At 37.3% G+C, this 18,996-nt stretch overlaps 1 protein-coding gene across 1 annotated transcript in view; it reads left to right on the forward strand.

The window, feature by feature from the left end:
• Positions 1 to 5,508: 5,508 nt before the first annotated feature.
• EMCN (endomucin) overlaps positions 5,509 to 18,996 on the forward strand; it is a 102,748-nt gene continuing 89,260 nt past the window's right edge. Inside the window, exon 1 of the mRNA XM_070392105.1 lies at positions 5,509 to 5,763. Within this exon, the coding sequence (XP_070248206.1) occupies positions 5,697 to 5,763 (67 nt within the window). The 5' untranslated portion in view covers positions 5,509 to 5,696. The remainder of the gene's footprint in view (positions 5,764 to 18,996) is intronic.

The following is an 18,996-nucleotide window of genomic DNA, read 5'->3' on the forward strand; positions in this document are numbered from 1 at the left end:
GAATCCTGGAAGAAAAAGACCAAAGAAGACTTGGAATGAAATAAGACAAAGAGCAAGCAGTTTCTTGAATCCTTGGGGTTTAGTCTAGGAGCCATGAGTAAGGTAACTCTTTCATGGAATTATGTGTAGCGTGGATTTTTAAGAGAAATGAGCCAGTACAAACACTTCATTCCTAACTTTAAGTTTACATGTTTCTATAAATACCAGAAAGCTATGCTTGCAAGTTGCCTTTCTTTATTTGGGAAAAAAAAAGAGAGAAAAAAACAACACAGTTTTAGAGAATTAACTTCAACTCCCATTCAACTGGAGTTTGGAAAGGAGATGTAAATAAATCACCTCATCATGCTTTTAAATTGGTTCAGATCTGGTCTTGTAAAAGATTCTTTTGAGTGTTACGAAATGGCCAGAGATTGACAATGCAAAAAGGGATTTGGGAAGATGAGAGCAGAACTAAAATGGGTGGGGAGGAGGAGTAAACTTTGAATAAGTAAATTAATGAAGCAAAATTAGTAAATTAGTGGAACATATATAAAGGGAAAAGTAAAGGCACTTAGATGCTATTCACTTTGTCAACCGAAGGTCCTTGGCATAGTCAGTTCTACACCAACTGGATTCCCCAATTTGGGGTGCGGTCAAGAAGAAAATTATTTAGTGCAAACAGCGCAATTGTGATATAGCACAGCTGTGAAAACAGCCCTGCTGTTGGGAGGCCCTGAGGCAAGGAGGCGGCCCTGGGGCCAGGCCCCTCTCTGGCTAGATTGCTCTGCTCTGCTCCTCCCTGGTCTGCTCTGCTCCTCACTGGTCTTCTTTGTTCCTCCCTGGTCTGCTCCGCTCTATTCCAGAGGGATTTCTGTGTTCCATCTTCAGTGTTTCAGCTCCAGTGGGGAAAACACAGTCTCCAGTCTTCACTGGAAAGGAAAAGTTGCTCTCAGAGCCGGAAGGGTGCTGACCAATATAGATGGAAGTCCCTGATCCTGGTCCCTGATTAGTTAGTCCTCATGTAAATGAGGACTCTAAATCCTCACAGTTTGTTTGGTCTAAAGGGCACTTTCCTGATTGGCCAGAATGGAGCCTCTCTGTCTAGTTGATGAAGAAACTGATGGGGGTTTAGCTGCACAGATCTGATTGGATGAAAAAAGCCTTAGTCCTCCTATTGGTTGAAATAAGATTTCAGGAACTACTTTAGAAGGGCTGGCTCAGGTAGGCAGTTCAGTGCAGAGACAGGTAGTTTAGTGCAGGCTTCTCCTTGAAATGCAGTTTTCATAGGACCCCCGCTCACCCCCTCATCATGTAGAAATGGCTGCTAGGCTCTGTTTTTTAAATTTGACTCAAATTGGCCACTGGGAGCCCTCTTGTAGGAATCTTCTTTCTCAGGGTACACATTGATGTGTCACACTTTTCTAGGAACATATCTATAAAAAAACAATCCCTGGCATATACTACGCAGTCAGTAACTTTTAGTAGGTATCATTTGACAAAAGACAAGAAAGTTACCCTAAGATACTATTTCTGGCACACTAAAAGTGAGACATATGTACAGAAATCTTGGACATGGTGTATATGGCAACAGCTGAGCTAAATGGAAAATTGAGAAAACTGTTGAAGAACTTTATACTTGCCTGTTTATTTTTTAGTTTATTTACATACTCCAGATTTCCCAGGAGGTACCCATACCTGTGCTATATTAGATATAATTGAATACATTATAAGCCATCTTATTCCCTAAAAAATCTTGGAAAAATCTAATTTACTTATTCATATGATTTACATGATTAATGGAATAAATACACTTCAGTTTAGTTTCGTCCATAAAGAAATTAATTTATGACAGTGGCTTGAAGAGCTTCTTAAGGCAGATAAGGGTAAAGAAAAATTTTTGCATTTTGTAACAAGAAGAATGGTCCAACTAAAGAATGGACTGCCTCACAGAGTAATGAGGTCCAATTGTTTCAACTGTTGACACGCAGGTTCACTCATCATTTGACAGTGGGATTTCTGACAAATGATAACAACATTGTATTAAAGAACTTCCTGTATATCTCATCTCTGAGAGACTGTGCTTTATGATCCCCCACCCCCATATTCATGTCTTTAAGTATCAAGAGTCTTAAAAGATTATTTCCTATCAGAGTAGGGAGTTGGTGAGAAGTGAGAGAAGTCTTTTTTTTTTTTTTCCAATTTCAGTTTATGTTCAATAGTATTTTATATTAGTTTCAGGTGTACAGCATAGTGGTTAGACAATCAGATGCTTTACAAAGTGTTCCCCCTGATCTTTCAAGTATCCCACCGGGAACCCTACACAGTTATTATAATATTGTTGACTATATTCCCTATGCTTTACTTTACATCCCTGTGACTATTTTGTAACAATCAATTTTCATATCTTTATCTCTTCACATTTTCACCCAGTTCCCCAACCTCCCTCCCCACTAGCTACTATCAGTCTGTTCTCTGTATCTATTAGTCTGTTCCAACTTTTAAAATTTATTTATTTTGTTCTTTAAATTCCACATATAAGTGAGATCATATGGTATTGGTCTTTCTGTGACTAACTTATTTCACTTAGTATAATACCTTCTAGGGTCCGTGCATGCTGTTGCAAATGGTAAAATTTCATTCTTTTGCCCTAACCAGTTTGGCTCAGTGGATAGAGCATCGGCCTGTGGACTCAAGGGTCCCGGGTTCGATTCCAGTCAAGGGCATGTACCTTGGTTGCGGGCACATCCCCAGTGGGGAGTGTGCAGGAGGCAGCTGTTCGTTGTTTCTCTCTCATCGATGTTTCTAACTCTCTATCCCTCTCCCTTCCTCTCTGTAAAAAATCAATAAAATATAGTTTAAAAAAATTTTTCATTCTTTTTTATGGCCAAGCAATAGTCCATTATATGTACCATCACTTTTTTATCTGCTCGGTTATTGATGGGCACTTGAGTTACTTACATACCTTGGCTATTGTAATGAATATAGAGATATATGTATTCTTTCAAATTAGTGTTTTGGTTTTCTTCTGATAAATACTCAGAAGTGGAATTGCTGGGTCATAAGACAGTTCTATTTTTAATTTTTTGAGGAACCTCCACACTTTTTTCCATCCTGGCTGCACCAATCTGCATTTCCACCAATAGTGTATTAGGGTTCCCTTTTCTATACATCTTCACCAATACTAGCTGTAAGTTGATTTATTGAATAGCCATTCTAACAGGTATGAGGTGATATATCATTGTGGTTTTAATTTTCATACCTCTGATGATTAGTGACATTGGAGATAAAAGACCTTTACTTGGAAAGTTATGGCACGGAAGAAAGAAATTGAAGAAGTTTCAAATAATTAGAAGCATAAACTGTGCTCAAGGATAAGAAGAATTAACATTATTAAAATGTCCATAATACCCAAAGCAATCTATAGATTCAATGAAATTCCTATCAAAATATCAATGGCATATTTCACAGAACTAGAACAAATAATTCAAAAATATATGGAACCACAAAAGACCCAAATAGCCTCAGCAATATCACAAAAGAAAAACTAAATTGGGGGTATCATGCTACCCAAATATCAAATTATTCTACAAGGCCATAATAATCAAAATAGCATAGTACTGGCATAAAAACAGACATATAGATCAATGGAACAGCATAAAGAGCCCAGAAATAAACCCACACCTATATGGTTAATTAATATTTGGCAAAGGAGGCAAGAACATACACAGTGTCCCCCAAAATGTATACACACTTTAACAGCTAATAGCGCAGTTTAAAAATAAAATGTATTTTAATAAACACTGCCTTTATAATTATTTAAAGTGTGGGTATACATTTTTTGGGACACCCTATACAATGCTGTAAAAACAATCTGTTCAACAAATGGTGTTAGGAAGGCAGGGAGGGAGAGAGAGAAAAACATCAATGTGAGAGAGACACATTTTATTGGTTGCCCCCTACACACGCCCTCACTGGGTGGGGGATCAAAACTGCAACCCAGGTACATACCCTTGACCAGGAACTGAACCTTGACCCTTTGACACCTGGCCTGAATCTCTGTCCACTGAGTCACACTGGCCAGAGGTAGACATAATATTTTTATCAAGTATTCTAGGAATAGGTTTCTAGTCTTTTTCATGAAACACCCAGCAGTCAGGGCTGAGAAATCAAAATGCTATTGAATCCATAACAATGATTGTGGCCAACATGAGTGGTGACTCTGTGTGCTGAAAACTCCAGAGATGAAGCAGAGCAAGGAGCAGGAAGTGAGGCAATGTGAGTACTCCGCTGTGAGTTTGTGGCCACACCCCAACGTATTTCTGGAATGTGCATGTGACATCTATTCACATTATTGCTATCTTTATACTCTCCAGGATATACCAAATAAAGCAACAACTCCAAAAGTAGTCTGCTTTAGAAAATTAATTCGAAAAGATGATAAAATTGAGTATTGCTTATATGCAAAATAGAACTCGGAGGCCCTTTTGGGACTTGACATAACTGGGAATTAAACTAGTGTTCTGGGGTGTTTTGACTAGTTGACTTGCTCTAACCCCTCTTAGAATGAGTCCTTCCCGGCCCTGAGAAGCAGTACAATGTGTGTCTTCCTTAAAAACAGGTAAAAGTATAATTTTGGAATAGTTATTGATTTTTTTTTTTTTGGTGGAGCAGATGAATCTATCTATACTGATCTATCATTAGTCTTTTGTTTATCAGGTTTATGCCTAAAGGTGTATAAAAGGGCCATCAGCTGAGATGCCAGCACAGCCTGCGGGGATTGAAGCCAGGGTTGGGGCTGTGTACTCACTAGATTTTAATCAATTGCTGCTAATATCAAACAGATCCCTGGTATACAGAGTATCTAGCTTGCTTGGCATTCTGATTTGAAGAATTCCTCCTTCCCAAACTCACTGACTTGTTGTTAGAGCATCCCAATCAGTGCCATTTCAATTGTATTTTCTGGAGAAGAGAACGCGGGTATTAGAAGTAATTTTTCTTTCCTCTTCATCAATTTCCATCAATAAAACCCAGGAATGATCAGTGAATATTTATATGTCTTTGCTTAGTTCTATTAGGACTATCCTGAGACACTTCCCTGGGCATCCCTAAGCAGCCTCTGCTCACTTAGAACAGAGTCTGCTCTTATCTGAGAAGGTTGTGCAGTTATCTTCAGGAGGCGGTCTTTGCTAATCTGGCTTTCAATTTGTAAAGAAAGAAGATAAGTTGATTCCTTGTGGATTTTGCTCTAAAATTTAACTCTCGGGCAGTTAAAGCCTCTTTATCCAAACTGAGTCACTCTTTAATGAGGTCCCTTTATAACCACTCCAAAACGCACTTTCAAAACAAAAGTTAGAAAGCTGTAGGACCCATTCTCAAGAAAGATCTGTTTCTGTTCAAAACCCGCCCTGGCCTTTTTGTTGAAGACGGACAAAATAATGTAGTAACAAAAACACAAGTGGCTGCCAAAGGAAGAGAGAAAAAAAAAAAGTTCCTGTAAGGGACTGAAACAATAAATCTCCTCTCTGCTGAACTCCCCAAGGGAGTGTGTGTGTTTCCTCCCGTTCTTTATCACAGCCCCCGAAATAAGGAGGAATGGGCAGTGGCTGTTCACAGTCCGCACACCTTTTCCATTTGCTAATCAGGCCCTGCCAGGCTGGGAGGGAGTTGTCCCTGGCTGACACTGGAGCGAGGAGCCACGGCGACAATCCACAGGCACCATGAAACTGCTTCAAGTGACCGTCCTTTGCCTTCTGTCCAGCGTTGGTAGCAGTGAAGACAACATAGGTACCATTTTCTCTTATTTCTCTAATGGTGTGTATCAGATGTCCCTCAGAGGGTCTGTTAGCCTCAGTTTCCCATCAAGGAGCTTCCCCTGAAACTTAAAGGTGGGGATTCATTTTCCTGAGTGAAATGTGTGGGTGTTGACTGTGAGTGCATAGAGAAGGCTCTACAGGGAGAATGTTTGTTTCCACTGAAGGGAAATGTTTGCTCCTGCAGGGGCCTTGAAGTGCCGTTGATGGCATCATAAAGGTACCGGGAATATAGAATGACCTTTTTAGAGAATAAAAATCTGGGGATTAAGTGCTCGTTTAAAATGGTCTCTTTTCAGACATGGGTCAAGAAATCACAAGCTTGTCATGTATGTGTGAAAGGCTATAACTGGAAATATCGCATTGCAGATGCTGGCCTATATTTGCCCCTACTATAGTAGGCTTTAATAAATTGAGAGGTTGAGTAAACCTATATAGGAAAATGAACTATAATATCTTGAGAATATGTGGTGGGTAAAGAGATTTGTTTGATTAAAGTTTATAGATATTTGCTCCAGAAATATTCACATACCTACACACAACATTCTGCATAACATTTCAGGGGATTATTCATAAAAACCTTACCCATTGACTGTAGGTTTTGAAACTCAGATACAGGTTATCTATGTACCTACATGAGCCCTAAGTATATTAATGACCAGTTGCAAACAAATTATTACATTTTACTTGTAACCCTTTCAGAGGGATTCACAGTAAGCAGTTACATTAATCAATATTTATTAGGCTCCTACCATGTTCTCAGCGGGGCAAGGAATGAAAAATGAGCAAGACCTAGTTCTTGCCCACAGCAGAGAATGTGCTATTGGGATAAGTAAGCATGTAAGTCTAATACAAGACAGACTTAATGCCTGACAGAACCAAAGTACAGACTATCATAGAAGAACACGGGTGGGAGAGATTGATTCTGACGGGTCCTGGGCGGGGGAGGGGGACACACCTCCGTTCTGATTTAATTTCGCTAGTGCTCTTTTAAAAAGTTTGCTTCCTATAAAACTTGAATATCCAGTGATAATGTAGAAAAAAAAATAAGCACACTCCTTCCTGAAATACCTATATCATTAATTTCTCAAGTGTATTTGTAAATCACATATGATGGCTTACCATGCATCTTGAAGTTTTCAGGGTTAAGTTTCTGTGACTGTCAAGGCCCTAAAATTGACTTGGAAGACTTGCTAAGAATCTGATTTCTTAAAATAAAGAGTATGTATGAGGTGTCCCAGAAATCAATACACTCACACTCCCTTAGAAGTAACCCTTCAGTATGCACGGGGAGCGGCGGGGTGTGTGTGTGGGGGGGTGATTAATAAGAATCCTGATGCATGGAAAGCACTGCTCACAAACAGGTGTCAGGTCAGTATACTTTCTGAAAGGCTGGGTTGGGCTGCTGAGCATTTCAGGTCTGCGAGCATCCGTGAGGACACTGCTTTCCTGGCATCATTAAATTCTGAATGAATTACATGTCTTTCTGAAAGCAAAGGGGAATAGGATCAATAGGATCAAGCAGCCTGCAAAATCCAGGCATTAGGAAGATGGAAAGGTGAAGGACAACCCAGAGATGACCTGGCAGATTTTTCTACCTGGTCATTTTTTGGGAGAATACCAACCTCCGTTAGCTCGCCGGTAATGAGCCTAATCTCTCTGTTAATGGTGTCTTCTTTCTAATGAACTATTTACCCAAGTCCGGTAATTTCCCTTTGGAGCCCAGACAACAGTTACATAATGACCATCTTCTTCAACCTCTGTCAACAAGCCTATCTGTTAACTTCAAGCCAGTGTTTGTAAAAACCACTCCATGTATCTTAGAAAAGAAGGCTCTAGCTTGGGAGCATAATTCGACCACCTGAGCGGTGCCTAGGAGTTGGAGAGGTTTTCCCATTCACGTGTATGATTTTTTTGCACCTGGTTCTGCCTGTTTTATGTTTTCCTTCCCAGATATGGGGCAGGAAATGAAGCATTTCCTAAGCTGATTTAGTACGTTTCCCCCCCTAACCCTTGCAACCGGAAACACATTGATTTCAAAGCTCTCTATGTTCCCCAAACTTAGAATGCTTAACTTATTTCATCCGCAGAGTTGATTATTGGAGGTGGGGAGGGGAGTATTTCGTGTCTTAAATTCATAAGTTGTCAGGAAGATCCATGTTTTTCTGCATAGTAATTTATTTCTTTAAATAATGATCTTTTAGAGAAATTGACTGCTTTCTTTTTCTTTCTGATGTTTTTATCAGCCTGAGATTTAAATAAATACAATATAGTCTTTTGTGCTCCTTGTGAAAATCAAGGGGATCTTTCTACTTGGCAGTGAATTACTTTTTATTACTTGGTTGGTGGTATAATATTATACTATCTCCAATTTGGAAAGCTGTTTTGTGAGATATGTATGGGAGGTTCCTGAAAAGGAACTGTCATTCTTTCCTGAGGTTTTCAAATTATATTTCAAACTGAACAGACTCCTACTGTGGCTTTAAGCCCCTTTGGCTTTTAAGTCTCAGTCAATGAGCTGTTGACTATTGGGTCTGAGAGAAGTTAAATGATGAGGGATTCCAAGAAAATGGAGGCCCTGAAAGCAATTGCCTCTTCAAGTGCCATTTGCTTTTTGAACTTTACACTAATTTAGGAAAGATTAATATGTTTTAGGCATTTGCAGGCAGGAACAAACATCACTGTATTGATATCAGAGGAAGAATTTAATTGCTTGGAGAAATTCATTTGTTAGTGATTTAACATTCAATTTCATGAAAAAGAGATAGATTATACACACTGAAAGGCATACTATACTAAATGCTGAAGGTTTATAGAGATCAATCAGTCCTTGCCTTAGAAGTGGGGGTTGGGGGGAAGGAGGACCCAAATAATTATTAGTGTGATTATACTGTAGGCTTTGAGTGGTAAATCAAGAGTGATATGGAGAATTCATAGCTAGCTTAGTTTTGGGTATAGGGACATCAGAAATGTCTTCATATAAAAATGGAAATTATCATGAACTATGAATCTTGAAAATGAGGAGGTTCCAGATGAATGTAGCTTCCTGAATAGGAATATTAAACATCAATAGAGTCTAGACTAGCAATGTAAGGCAATCACAGGTTGGACATAGATAAATGTTGGGAAATGAGCTTAGAAATACAGCCTCAGCATATGTTGAATACCAGGATGAGAAATATTGACTCATATAGTTTATTAGTTTAGAGCCTCTAAATGTGTTTGAGTATGGGAATTACATGATTGGGCTATAAATTGGAAAGATTAATCTGTGAGCAGGATAGAGGTTGAATATTGTAGTCAGGAAAAGTAAAAGTTCAAGAAAATAGTTCAGATGTTATTGCAAGTCTAAGAGTCTATCAATAAAGTGAAAAGATAGGTCTGGGGAAAAGTTATAAGGAAGTAGAAACTCTGTGATTTGACATGTTACTGACTGGCACTGAGGGAGAAAGTGACTGAGGTGTACAGAGAGGGTTATTTTAATAATACAAGTAGGGAAATGACTTGGGAGTAAACATAGGGAAAGATAGATGGTTTAGAGAGAAAAAATGATGTATTTGTTTGGGACATAGTGAGTTTGAAATCCTAATAAGATTTTCAAATAGAGACATCCAGTGAAATTGAAATTGTCTAGTAGGTAGTTGGAATGTCTCTGGAGCTGAAGGTGATAGTGAGGGAATGAATTTTCTTTACTCTAGATCCCAAGAATTTTTAATCTTGCCCATTGTAAGATGAATAATATAGAGCAGGGGTCCTCAAACTACAGCCCGTGGGCCACATGCACATACAAATATTGTATTTGTTCCCGTTTTGTTTTTTTACCTTAAAATAAGATATGTGCAGTGTGCATAGGCATTTGTTTATAGTTTTTTTTTTAAACTATAGTCTGGCCCTCCAACGGTCTGAGGGACAGTGAACTGGCCCCCTGTTTAAAAAGTTTGAGGGCCCCTGATATAGAGAAACAATTTATGTCTCTTCTGGATGCTCATATTTCTTAGTCTTATGGCACTTGTTTTCCAAATCTGTCACAGTTATTTGTGTGTATCTCTTATCTCCTTTACCAGACTACAAGTGCTTTGAACGTAAGGTACATATTTAATATTGTTTGTTTGTTTAGTAACAGTTCTAAACACATAAAGATATAATTTGCTAAATGAATGCATAAATGGATGATATAGTTTTCCACTTATTTTTTTTTTATTTTTCATTTCTTCCTATCACAGTGACTTACCATATTACTACCTAGTCCTCGTCCTTGGGAAAAGGTTATGGACAGGTATGAATAACAGAACATAAGATAGATACAAGTGGATTATTTTGATTCTTAGCTATGAAAGTAAGCATCAAATATAGGGAAAGGAGCTTCTTATAAAAGGTAAGTCAATACCCAAACTTCAGCAGAAGAGATGATAGGGATAAATGGACAACCCAGTGCCAGATAATAGTAATTTAAAAAATCTGGAAGAAGGAACTGCTATGACTATAATCATTTTGAGGAAGAATATCTAAATAGAATTGATTCTACTAATTTTTCCTTTGGGGGCATCAAATACTTTATATAACATTTTCTTGTAGTAAGAATTATTCTAAACCAACTTCCCAAAGATATAGAATGGATTTTTATAAAAACAAAGTTCACAAAAAGAGAAGTTGGAAGAAAGTTAAGTAAATACTATACATTATTAATTCCTGTATTACCTTAAGTAACATATGAGTTGCTTTAGTGATCATTTTACTTATAACTTCTGTTTAGCTTAATTACTCTCAACAGAGCTTACCTAAAATGGGGGATCTACTACAAGAATAGTGAACTGATATGGAAATAAACCCAATGGGAAAAGTATTCAGTCCTTGATCCTTTTGTTTAGCATTCTTTCTTCACTACTTATGTTTTAATAGTCTCTACCTAAAGGTTGACATGATCATCCTAGAACTCTCTGGCAATTTTATCCTGCTGATTGTAATTATTCAGATATTGAGAAAAAACAATGAGCAGTTGAGAGTCTCAGAAAAGTTTTTAATTTACGGGGTCATTACCCATTCTTTTATTGATGAAGTCACATTTCAAGCCTCGGATAAATATTTTAACTTGTAAAGAATTATCTAATCCAAATAATTTAGATTCTTTTTCTCAGTTATCACTTTCCAACTTCCTCTTCATCTTTGGGAACAAATTGAGATGAACATTGCTAAACAGTGATTGTCAAAGCAGGAATTTACTCTAAGGGACATTCAATTCCTGTGTAGTAAGTGTCTCTTTTCCTGTTACTGAATTCCTGTGAGTCATTATAGCACTATCAGGATAGGATCATAGTGCCTGTCCAGTGTTAGCAAAAGCTCTTTTAGTTAGCAAACAAGATCCTTTTGTACTGTTGCTCTCAATATCAACATCAGCATGGGAATCATTAGCAGCATTAATTATATCTGGAAAGGCCACTATATGGTACCTAAGCTTCAGGCAAGCATAAGAAAAATAATTTTCTAAAGTTGAATAGAAATTTTGTCTTGTAGAATAATATATTCATAGAATAACCAAAACTAGCTTCTAAATAGAAGTAACCACAACATTCAATATTAGTCCCCTATTGTGTTTTTCCCTGTATTTTCTCTGGCCATGTTTACTAGTGGTCCAGCCATTGCTATGGCAACCCAGGATTTATTATTTTTCCTAATGGGAACATTTTGGTTTGGATGATAATGCATGCGTAGGTATAGATTAGTTTCAGTTTCTCTGACATTTTAATTAATATGCGCTGGCTCTCCTCCTCTTTGCTTAAAAAAAGCTTTAATCAATCTTTTGTTGCATAAGTTAAATAATATTCTAAGCAGGTTCTATTTTAAGGCAATCATTAGTCTGTAAGAGTCAATAATAAATTATATTGTGAGGTTAGTAGTCAAAAATGTCAATGTCATTGGTTTCATTCTTGGTATCCTGCTCATCTGAAATGTGAACTGCTTTTTAATCTTTTTAATCAGTCATATTCTGGCCTAAACCTAAATTAGTTGTATCAAAGTTAACCCAAATAAGTATCATCACAACAGCTACTAACAGCTACCATTTATTGTGCCTGGCACTTGACACACATTACTTCCATCAAAACATTTCAGGTTCAGCTTCATTATTCTTATTTACTGATTAGGAAACATAGGTTTGGAGATAATATAAAGTTTTACTAGGATGGTATGCCTTACAGTGAAACCAAAGGACATTGTTCTTCAAAATCTTCCTCTACAATCCTATACCCTTCCAATGTAATAAAACTACAATAGCTGAATATTTCTGATAGAAAATAATAGGGATAGAGATTTACCCTTTGAGTAATTCAGAAGCCATTTCTACATCTCATAGCCACTTTGGCACATCTAAACCAACAACTAATGTTTTTGGTGGGGACAGCTCCACATCCCCACCTGTTGCTTGGCCGAGTGAGCTTCTTGCGATATCCTGAGAAAAGGCATTTTTTCTGAGACTCGCATGGGAGGATGAGTTATTGTAGAAAGCTTTATTTCTGTGGAGTTAAACCCCTGAGTTTCCAAGGTCCCATTTCCCTTTGCCCCACCATAGAAAAGTGTAGCTGTGGCTTCAGCAGAGCTAGAATCAAAGCCAGTGTCCAGGAATTTTGCTTCATATTTGAGCAGTGCCTAGTCCAGCATCCGGCTAACTTAGTTTGTGTTCCCAGTTGCAGTCCATCAATCCATTGCATGTGGGGTCCGCAAGGCCACATGGCTATGAAGGAAGCATGGGTGAATGCAAGAGAGCCAGGAGTGAAGCAAGAGCCAAGAGAAACAATTCCTTTATTTGGGAGATTATGTCTCCCCAAACATTCATGAACTTGCAGTGGCCCTGCCCATTCTGGACAATGATCTCTGTTCCCAGGTTTGACTGACAGGCGCCTTCCCTAGTCACCCCAACTTTACTGAACATCTACTAGTACCTATCTCCCCTTTGTTGAACCCCTTCCCCCAATAATCTGCAGGGAATGGGCTGGAGGTTCTATGGGGAGTGTGAAATTACAGCTTCTTGGTGAAGCTTCCCAGATGGCAATGCCTATATCTGCGTTTGCTTTGCGTTTGCTCTTTACTTCTTATTAATTACTAGCTTATTACAACAGTATCACTAAGACAACAGATATATGAATGAATTTCTACTTAGTTATAACAATTTTCTTAATATTCTGAATTCAGTTCATTCTTAGGGGATTGGTTGAAAGGCATTGTAGACTTTTGCCTACCTACTCATTTGGGGTTCTAATATTAACGTCAGTGCAGTTAATATGGCACTTGGAGGAGAAGGAAAAAAAGTGGAAATAACTATTAGTGAATTAATCACTTAGTGTCACATTTGTAATTTTTCTGGAGCCAAACTGTCTAGTTTCAAATCCCAACTTTGTCACTCACTATTTGTGGATTCATGGAAAAGTTATATAAATTTTCCTCAGCTATAAAATGGAATGAACACAGTCCCTACCTCATAGGAATATTGAGAAGATCACTTGAGGTAATGTACATGAAATGCCTAGGATAGTGTTAGGCATGTGGTAACTTAGTAAATTTTCCTGAGTTTTAGAATTAGTCCTAGAGTTTATTATATCCCATTCCTTAGATTAATTTATTTCCAAGTTGATTCCAATACAGAAACAGCAAATATTTGAATAATTATAATGTGAATTCTCACAAAGTGAAAATCCAGCACATGAAAATTTTTCTCAAGAAAATTGATACAGGATACTAGGAAGATGATTGGCAATTTACATTCTTAATCACAATATATACAGGCACAATTTGATATATACAGACTGGTGTAGTCTCTAGCATACCTTTCAGGTTAGTAAATTCCTCACTCACTGTATAAACTAATCATTCAAATTAATAAGAAAAATTGTGTTTGTGTTTAATGAGAACTCTTTTTGTCCTGAGAATCAATAGTCTCAAATATTATTACCTATTTTAAAATATTAAGCATTGCTTAATCTGATAGTTGGAATAGGTTAGTAAAAAAAAAAACCTGACTTAACCTGACCAACTTTGAATCTAACTTATTAATATGCTGAAGTAGGTCAAGACACTAAATATTTCTTAGCCCCATTTTTTTCTCTACAAATGAGAAAAAATATTTGTTGAAACAGTGTTGGTGTTACATGAAAACAAGAAAACCTATTTTAGATATTGGGTAAGTTAAAAATTATTAAAATAATGGTTGTTAATATGCAAGCTAGAAATTTTAATTCACAGAATCAATGGATAACTTAGAAGGCATTTTATAAATGTGAGAATTTTTCCTTATCGGCTGGGCCTTTAACTGACAATCCACCATTGCTCTTTTACAATAATACCTTTACATCTTTTTTATGGTTGGTACACACTCAAATCGCCAACACATTCAATTGTGTTGAAATAATGCTTGAGTTATAAAAATCACACACATAAAACAAGGAAAAACATTTGTATAACACATTGAATTTGTTTTAACCGAAGTGGCTAAAGAAATGATTTTTTTTGGTATGAACTGTGAAATTGTCCTCTTAGGGCATTCAGCAAGTGTAAGGGCACAAACACCCAAAGTCTTGGACACTCTCTCTAGGGTACAGAGGCCACTCTTGAATTCGCCAGCTCAAGGACATTGTGACAACTCCTTTATCCTATGAGACATATCCCAATTATCTGTCTCCCTGAAAATCCAGTTTTAGATAATAAGACTCACCTTTTTAAATTCAAGAATTAACTAATTTAAAGATTTATTATTAGTAATCACATTATTAGGATTAGGATGATTCAATTATATGAGTCAATAAGCTTTTTATTATTGTTCATTTTCTTTTTCATTTCTGACAGCCTCATTTGTTGGGTAAAAGTTTTATATCAATTAAGTTTAAAACTCTATTGGTTTGCAAAGTAGAAGAAAGAAAAATGACAATGCTTCCAACCATTTAAAAGCCTGTTATTATGGTCTATTTCAATCTAACTGAATATAAATCTCTTGGGAGCAAGGAAATGTCTAATTCAGCGGTTCTCAACCTGTGGGTCGTGACCGCTTTGGAGGTCGAACAATCCTTTCATAGGGGTCGCTTAAGACCATCGGAAAACACATATATAATTACATATTGTTTTTGTGATTCATCACTATGCTTTAATTATGTTCAATTTGTAACAACGAAATTGGGGGTCACCACAACATGAGGAACTGTATTAAAGGGTCGCAGCATTAGGAAGGTTGATAACCACTGGTCTAATTGATACCCCCATCCCCTACCCCCAGAGAATATCTTTGAAAACTTAGATGATTCTTGTTAACCAGCTCTTGCTTTAATTTGGAGAACTCTGTCTCTTCAAAAGTCAGCAGAGTGGAAAATACCCAAGGCAGTTTGGATTTATTTTCAGTAACTTGAGGGCAATATTTATGTTTATCCTTGGCCTGTGTCATATAGAAGTTGTGAGTGTCATTTTTGGATACTATCTTGGTGGGCTGGACATACTTGACTTGCTTTGTGAAGTTGATTTGCCATTATATTATTGTATAAATAATAGAAAATCCTGTCTTTGGTTTATAGTGACTATCCATATCACACAAGAATGGCATGATTATCTGAATGCAAGTGGTGAATCATTCCTGAGGCTTCCTCTCTCTTTCTCTCTCTCTCTCTCTCTCACACACACACACACACACACAAAATTGGTATCCTGTAATTCTGTACATCATTCATCAGGTAATCTGGAACAATTTAGATCAGACTAATTCTCACTCTCAGTAGAATAGAATATAAACTTATGGAAATTCACTCATAAAGACATGTTGATTATAGATTTCACTTCTCTACTTCTGAAGTCTTGGTTCAGCATTTTGAGAAATAAACTATTCTAATCATGCCCAGAAGCAATTCAGTTATTCCCACCTATTTAAAATTTCATTGACGAATAAAAGATCAAAATGCCCTCTAGACAGGTGACATGGTAGTAACAGCTTTTTTACTTTGTCAAATAAAGACACAAAATCCCTACAATATGTATAGTATTTACTAGTGCATTACATTAAATAAAGGCTACTTTAGCATTTTCTCTCTCTCTCTCTCTCTCTCTCTCTCTCTCTCTCTCTCTATCTGTCTGTCTCTCATGCGCAGCATAACAAGGTCTTTAAATTTCATTCTCACTGAGCTCTGACTGGTGTCATAAGTCAGCACTGTGCAGTGGTGGAGAGTGCACTGTTCTTTGACCCAAGAGCCCGTGGTTTAACTACCATAGGCCACAAGCTTGCTGTGTGACTGAGCTAAGCAATTGTTTTAATGGCTCAAGGCTTTAATTTCTCCATCTACAAAGTGAATATGGCTTAACTAAAGATATTAAAGTTTTCTTCCAGTTCTTACTGTATGATCCTATCATAACCAACAAGTTCTGTACATTTTACCTCAAGATATCTTGCTTCAGTTACATCCTTTTATTCCTAGATATATTCACAGGAGCAAGGTTTCAATTGTATTCCCTAATGTTTACTTCCTTTGGGGAATTTTCAGATATGACTGTTGGAAAGTATCTGTTTGTATGTGAAAGGCCTATTTTCTGCCTCAAAGATACATTTTTCATAGTACACACCAACAAATAACATTTTTCCATGTGGTATTATTTGTATATAAATTGGAGAGATTTAGTGGTGAGAGGAATAGAAAAAAAGACAGAGAGCTACAGAGAGAGAAATTCATTGACATCCAGAAAAAGATTGAAAGTAAGAAGGAGATTAAAAGAAACTGAGGCAGTGATAGAGACTAGGAGAAAGAGAGAGCCTCTCTGATAGGGTTGCATGGGAAGATCAAGAATGAGAAAGGGAGGGAGAACCATACAAAAGAGAGATGAGGGGAGCACTCAATGCTCTAATGATTTGGGAGTATTCCCCCTAGACTCTCTAACCACTTTTACATGCCCAGTACCCAGTAGAGTTCTTTCTTATTAAATCTCTTCCAGTCCTTCAATTGTCCATCCATTTCACTTGCAGAATGTTGTACATTTTCAAAGCACTTTCAACGATCAGTTATCTCACTGAATCCTTGCCATTGCCCAGGGGATTGGGCAGACTGGTGTTTGTGCTCATTATCAGAGAACGAAAGCCTAAGGACACAACTTTGTGACACAAACCAGTAGCTCTTAATCTGTTTTACTCGTAAGAATCACCTAAGATATCTGTTATATTTTCCCAGAGCTCAACCCTAAAGATCCCCAGATCTCCAGTAAAACCAAACTGAAACAAAACAAAAAAAACCTATGTTTCCAGCAATTCTTACAGGTAATTTTTACACGTTGGTACATTAACACACTCTGAGAGATCCTGGACTGGACTCAAGTTTACGGACTAGTCACCTGAGCCCTTTTGACTGGCCATACACACAAGATAACCAGCGGTGTTTACCTTCCAAGGGAAGTGTTGGAGTCTAGTGCTTTCAGAGAAAATTTTCATATGAATTCAGTGTAATCTGTTTTTTTTTTCTTTTTGGTTGTACTAGGTTAGGATAATAGGAAACTAGATTTCGCCAAGACAAATATTAGTTGAAGGAATCAAATCTCCCTAGGCACACAAGCTTAAATTTCAGCTTTTTGGACCATCTATTCGTGAGGATATACCCTTTACCCCCTACTCATTATAAGATTTCATTGATTGCTTTCAATTCTACTGTTACTCTCCCTCCTGTTTAACATTGAAAGAATCTGGGCCTCTGCCCTATAGAGTTCTCAAGAAAATTAGCGACCTTGAATAATTGAGTATTTGATTAGGGAGTATTTCCATCAAAGATTCAAGTGGGGTCAGGATGTTTTTGACACTCCAAACAATTTATTCTGGTTCTCAGAGAACCGACTGTTAAGGGTCAAGAGAGTTTGAGAGGATAGGGAGGATTGAATAACTAGCATTAATACATAATTTGTGAACATAAAAGAAAATGAAAAAGCTGTGATATTATGAATTTGAGCTAGATATGCAGTAAAACTTCTAGTATTGAAAAGGGCAAACTTCTATCTTGTGTTTCTTTTTGTTCATCAGTTTATTTTGTTTATTAGATTCCACATATGAGTGAGATAATGTGATGCTTGTCTTGATATTGGCTTATTTCGCTTAGCATAATACTCTCCAGGTCCTGTCATGCTGTCTCAAAGGGTAAGAGATCCTTCTTTTTTTACTGCTGCAAAGATCCAGAGACATAGAAGCATGGAACAGACTGTCAAACCTCAGAGGGAAGGCAGGGGTGGGTGGGAAGACATCAACCAAAGGACTTGTATGCATATATGCAAAATCCATGGACACAGACAATAGGGTTGTGAAGGCCTGGGGTGGGGTATGGGGTGGGTTGGAAGGGGTCAGTGGGGGGAAAAAAGGAGGCATATATAATACTTTCAACAACAAAGATTTTAAAATAAATAAACAAATAAATAATTAAATAAAAAGCTTCTGCACAACAAAGGAATGAGCATCAAAATGAAAAGGGAACCTGCGAATGGGAGAACGTAATTGCCAATGATACATCTGGTAAAGGGTTCATTTCCAAAATATATAAAGTACTCATATAACTCAACAACAAAAAACGAACAATCCAATTAAATAATGGGCAGAGGACCTAAGTAGACACTTCTCTTAAGAGAACATACAGATGTCCAAGAGACACATGAAAATATGCTCAACATCACTAATCATCAGAGAGATACAAATTAAAACAACAATGAGGTATCACCTCACACCTGCCAGAATAGCTACCATCAACAAATCAACAAAGGAAAAGTACTGGTGAGGATGTAGAGAAAAAAGAATCCTAGTACACTGCTGGTGAGAATACGGACTAGTACAACCACTATGGAAAACAGTGTGGAGTTTCCTCAAAAAATTAAAAATGAAACTGCCATTTGACCCAGTGATCCCACTTCTTGGAATATAACCTATGAAGCCTGAAACACCAATCAGAAAGAATATATGCACCCCTATGTTCATAGCAGTGCAATTTACAGTAACTAAATCTGGAAACAGCCCAAGGGCCCATCAGTAGATGAGTGGATAAAAAAGCATTGTGTAATTGTACAATTGCACAATGGAATACTATGCAGCTATAAAAAAGAATCTCTTACCCTTTGAGACAGCATGGAGGGACCTGGAGAAGTATTATGTAAGCAAAATAAGCCAGTCAGAGAAAGACAAATATCACATGATCTTACTCATATGTGGAATCTAATGAACTAAATT

The sequence above is a fragment of the Myotis yumanensis genome, unplaced genomic scaffold, assembly GCF_028538775.1.
Source record: "Myotis yumanensis isolate MYYU_CA2020_CCGP unplaced genomic scaffold, mMyoYum1.0.hap1 SCAF_1, whole genome shotgun sequence".
Lineage (NCBI taxonomy): Eukaryota > Metazoa > Chordata > Mammalia > Chiroptera > Vespertilionidae > Myotis > Myotis yumanensis.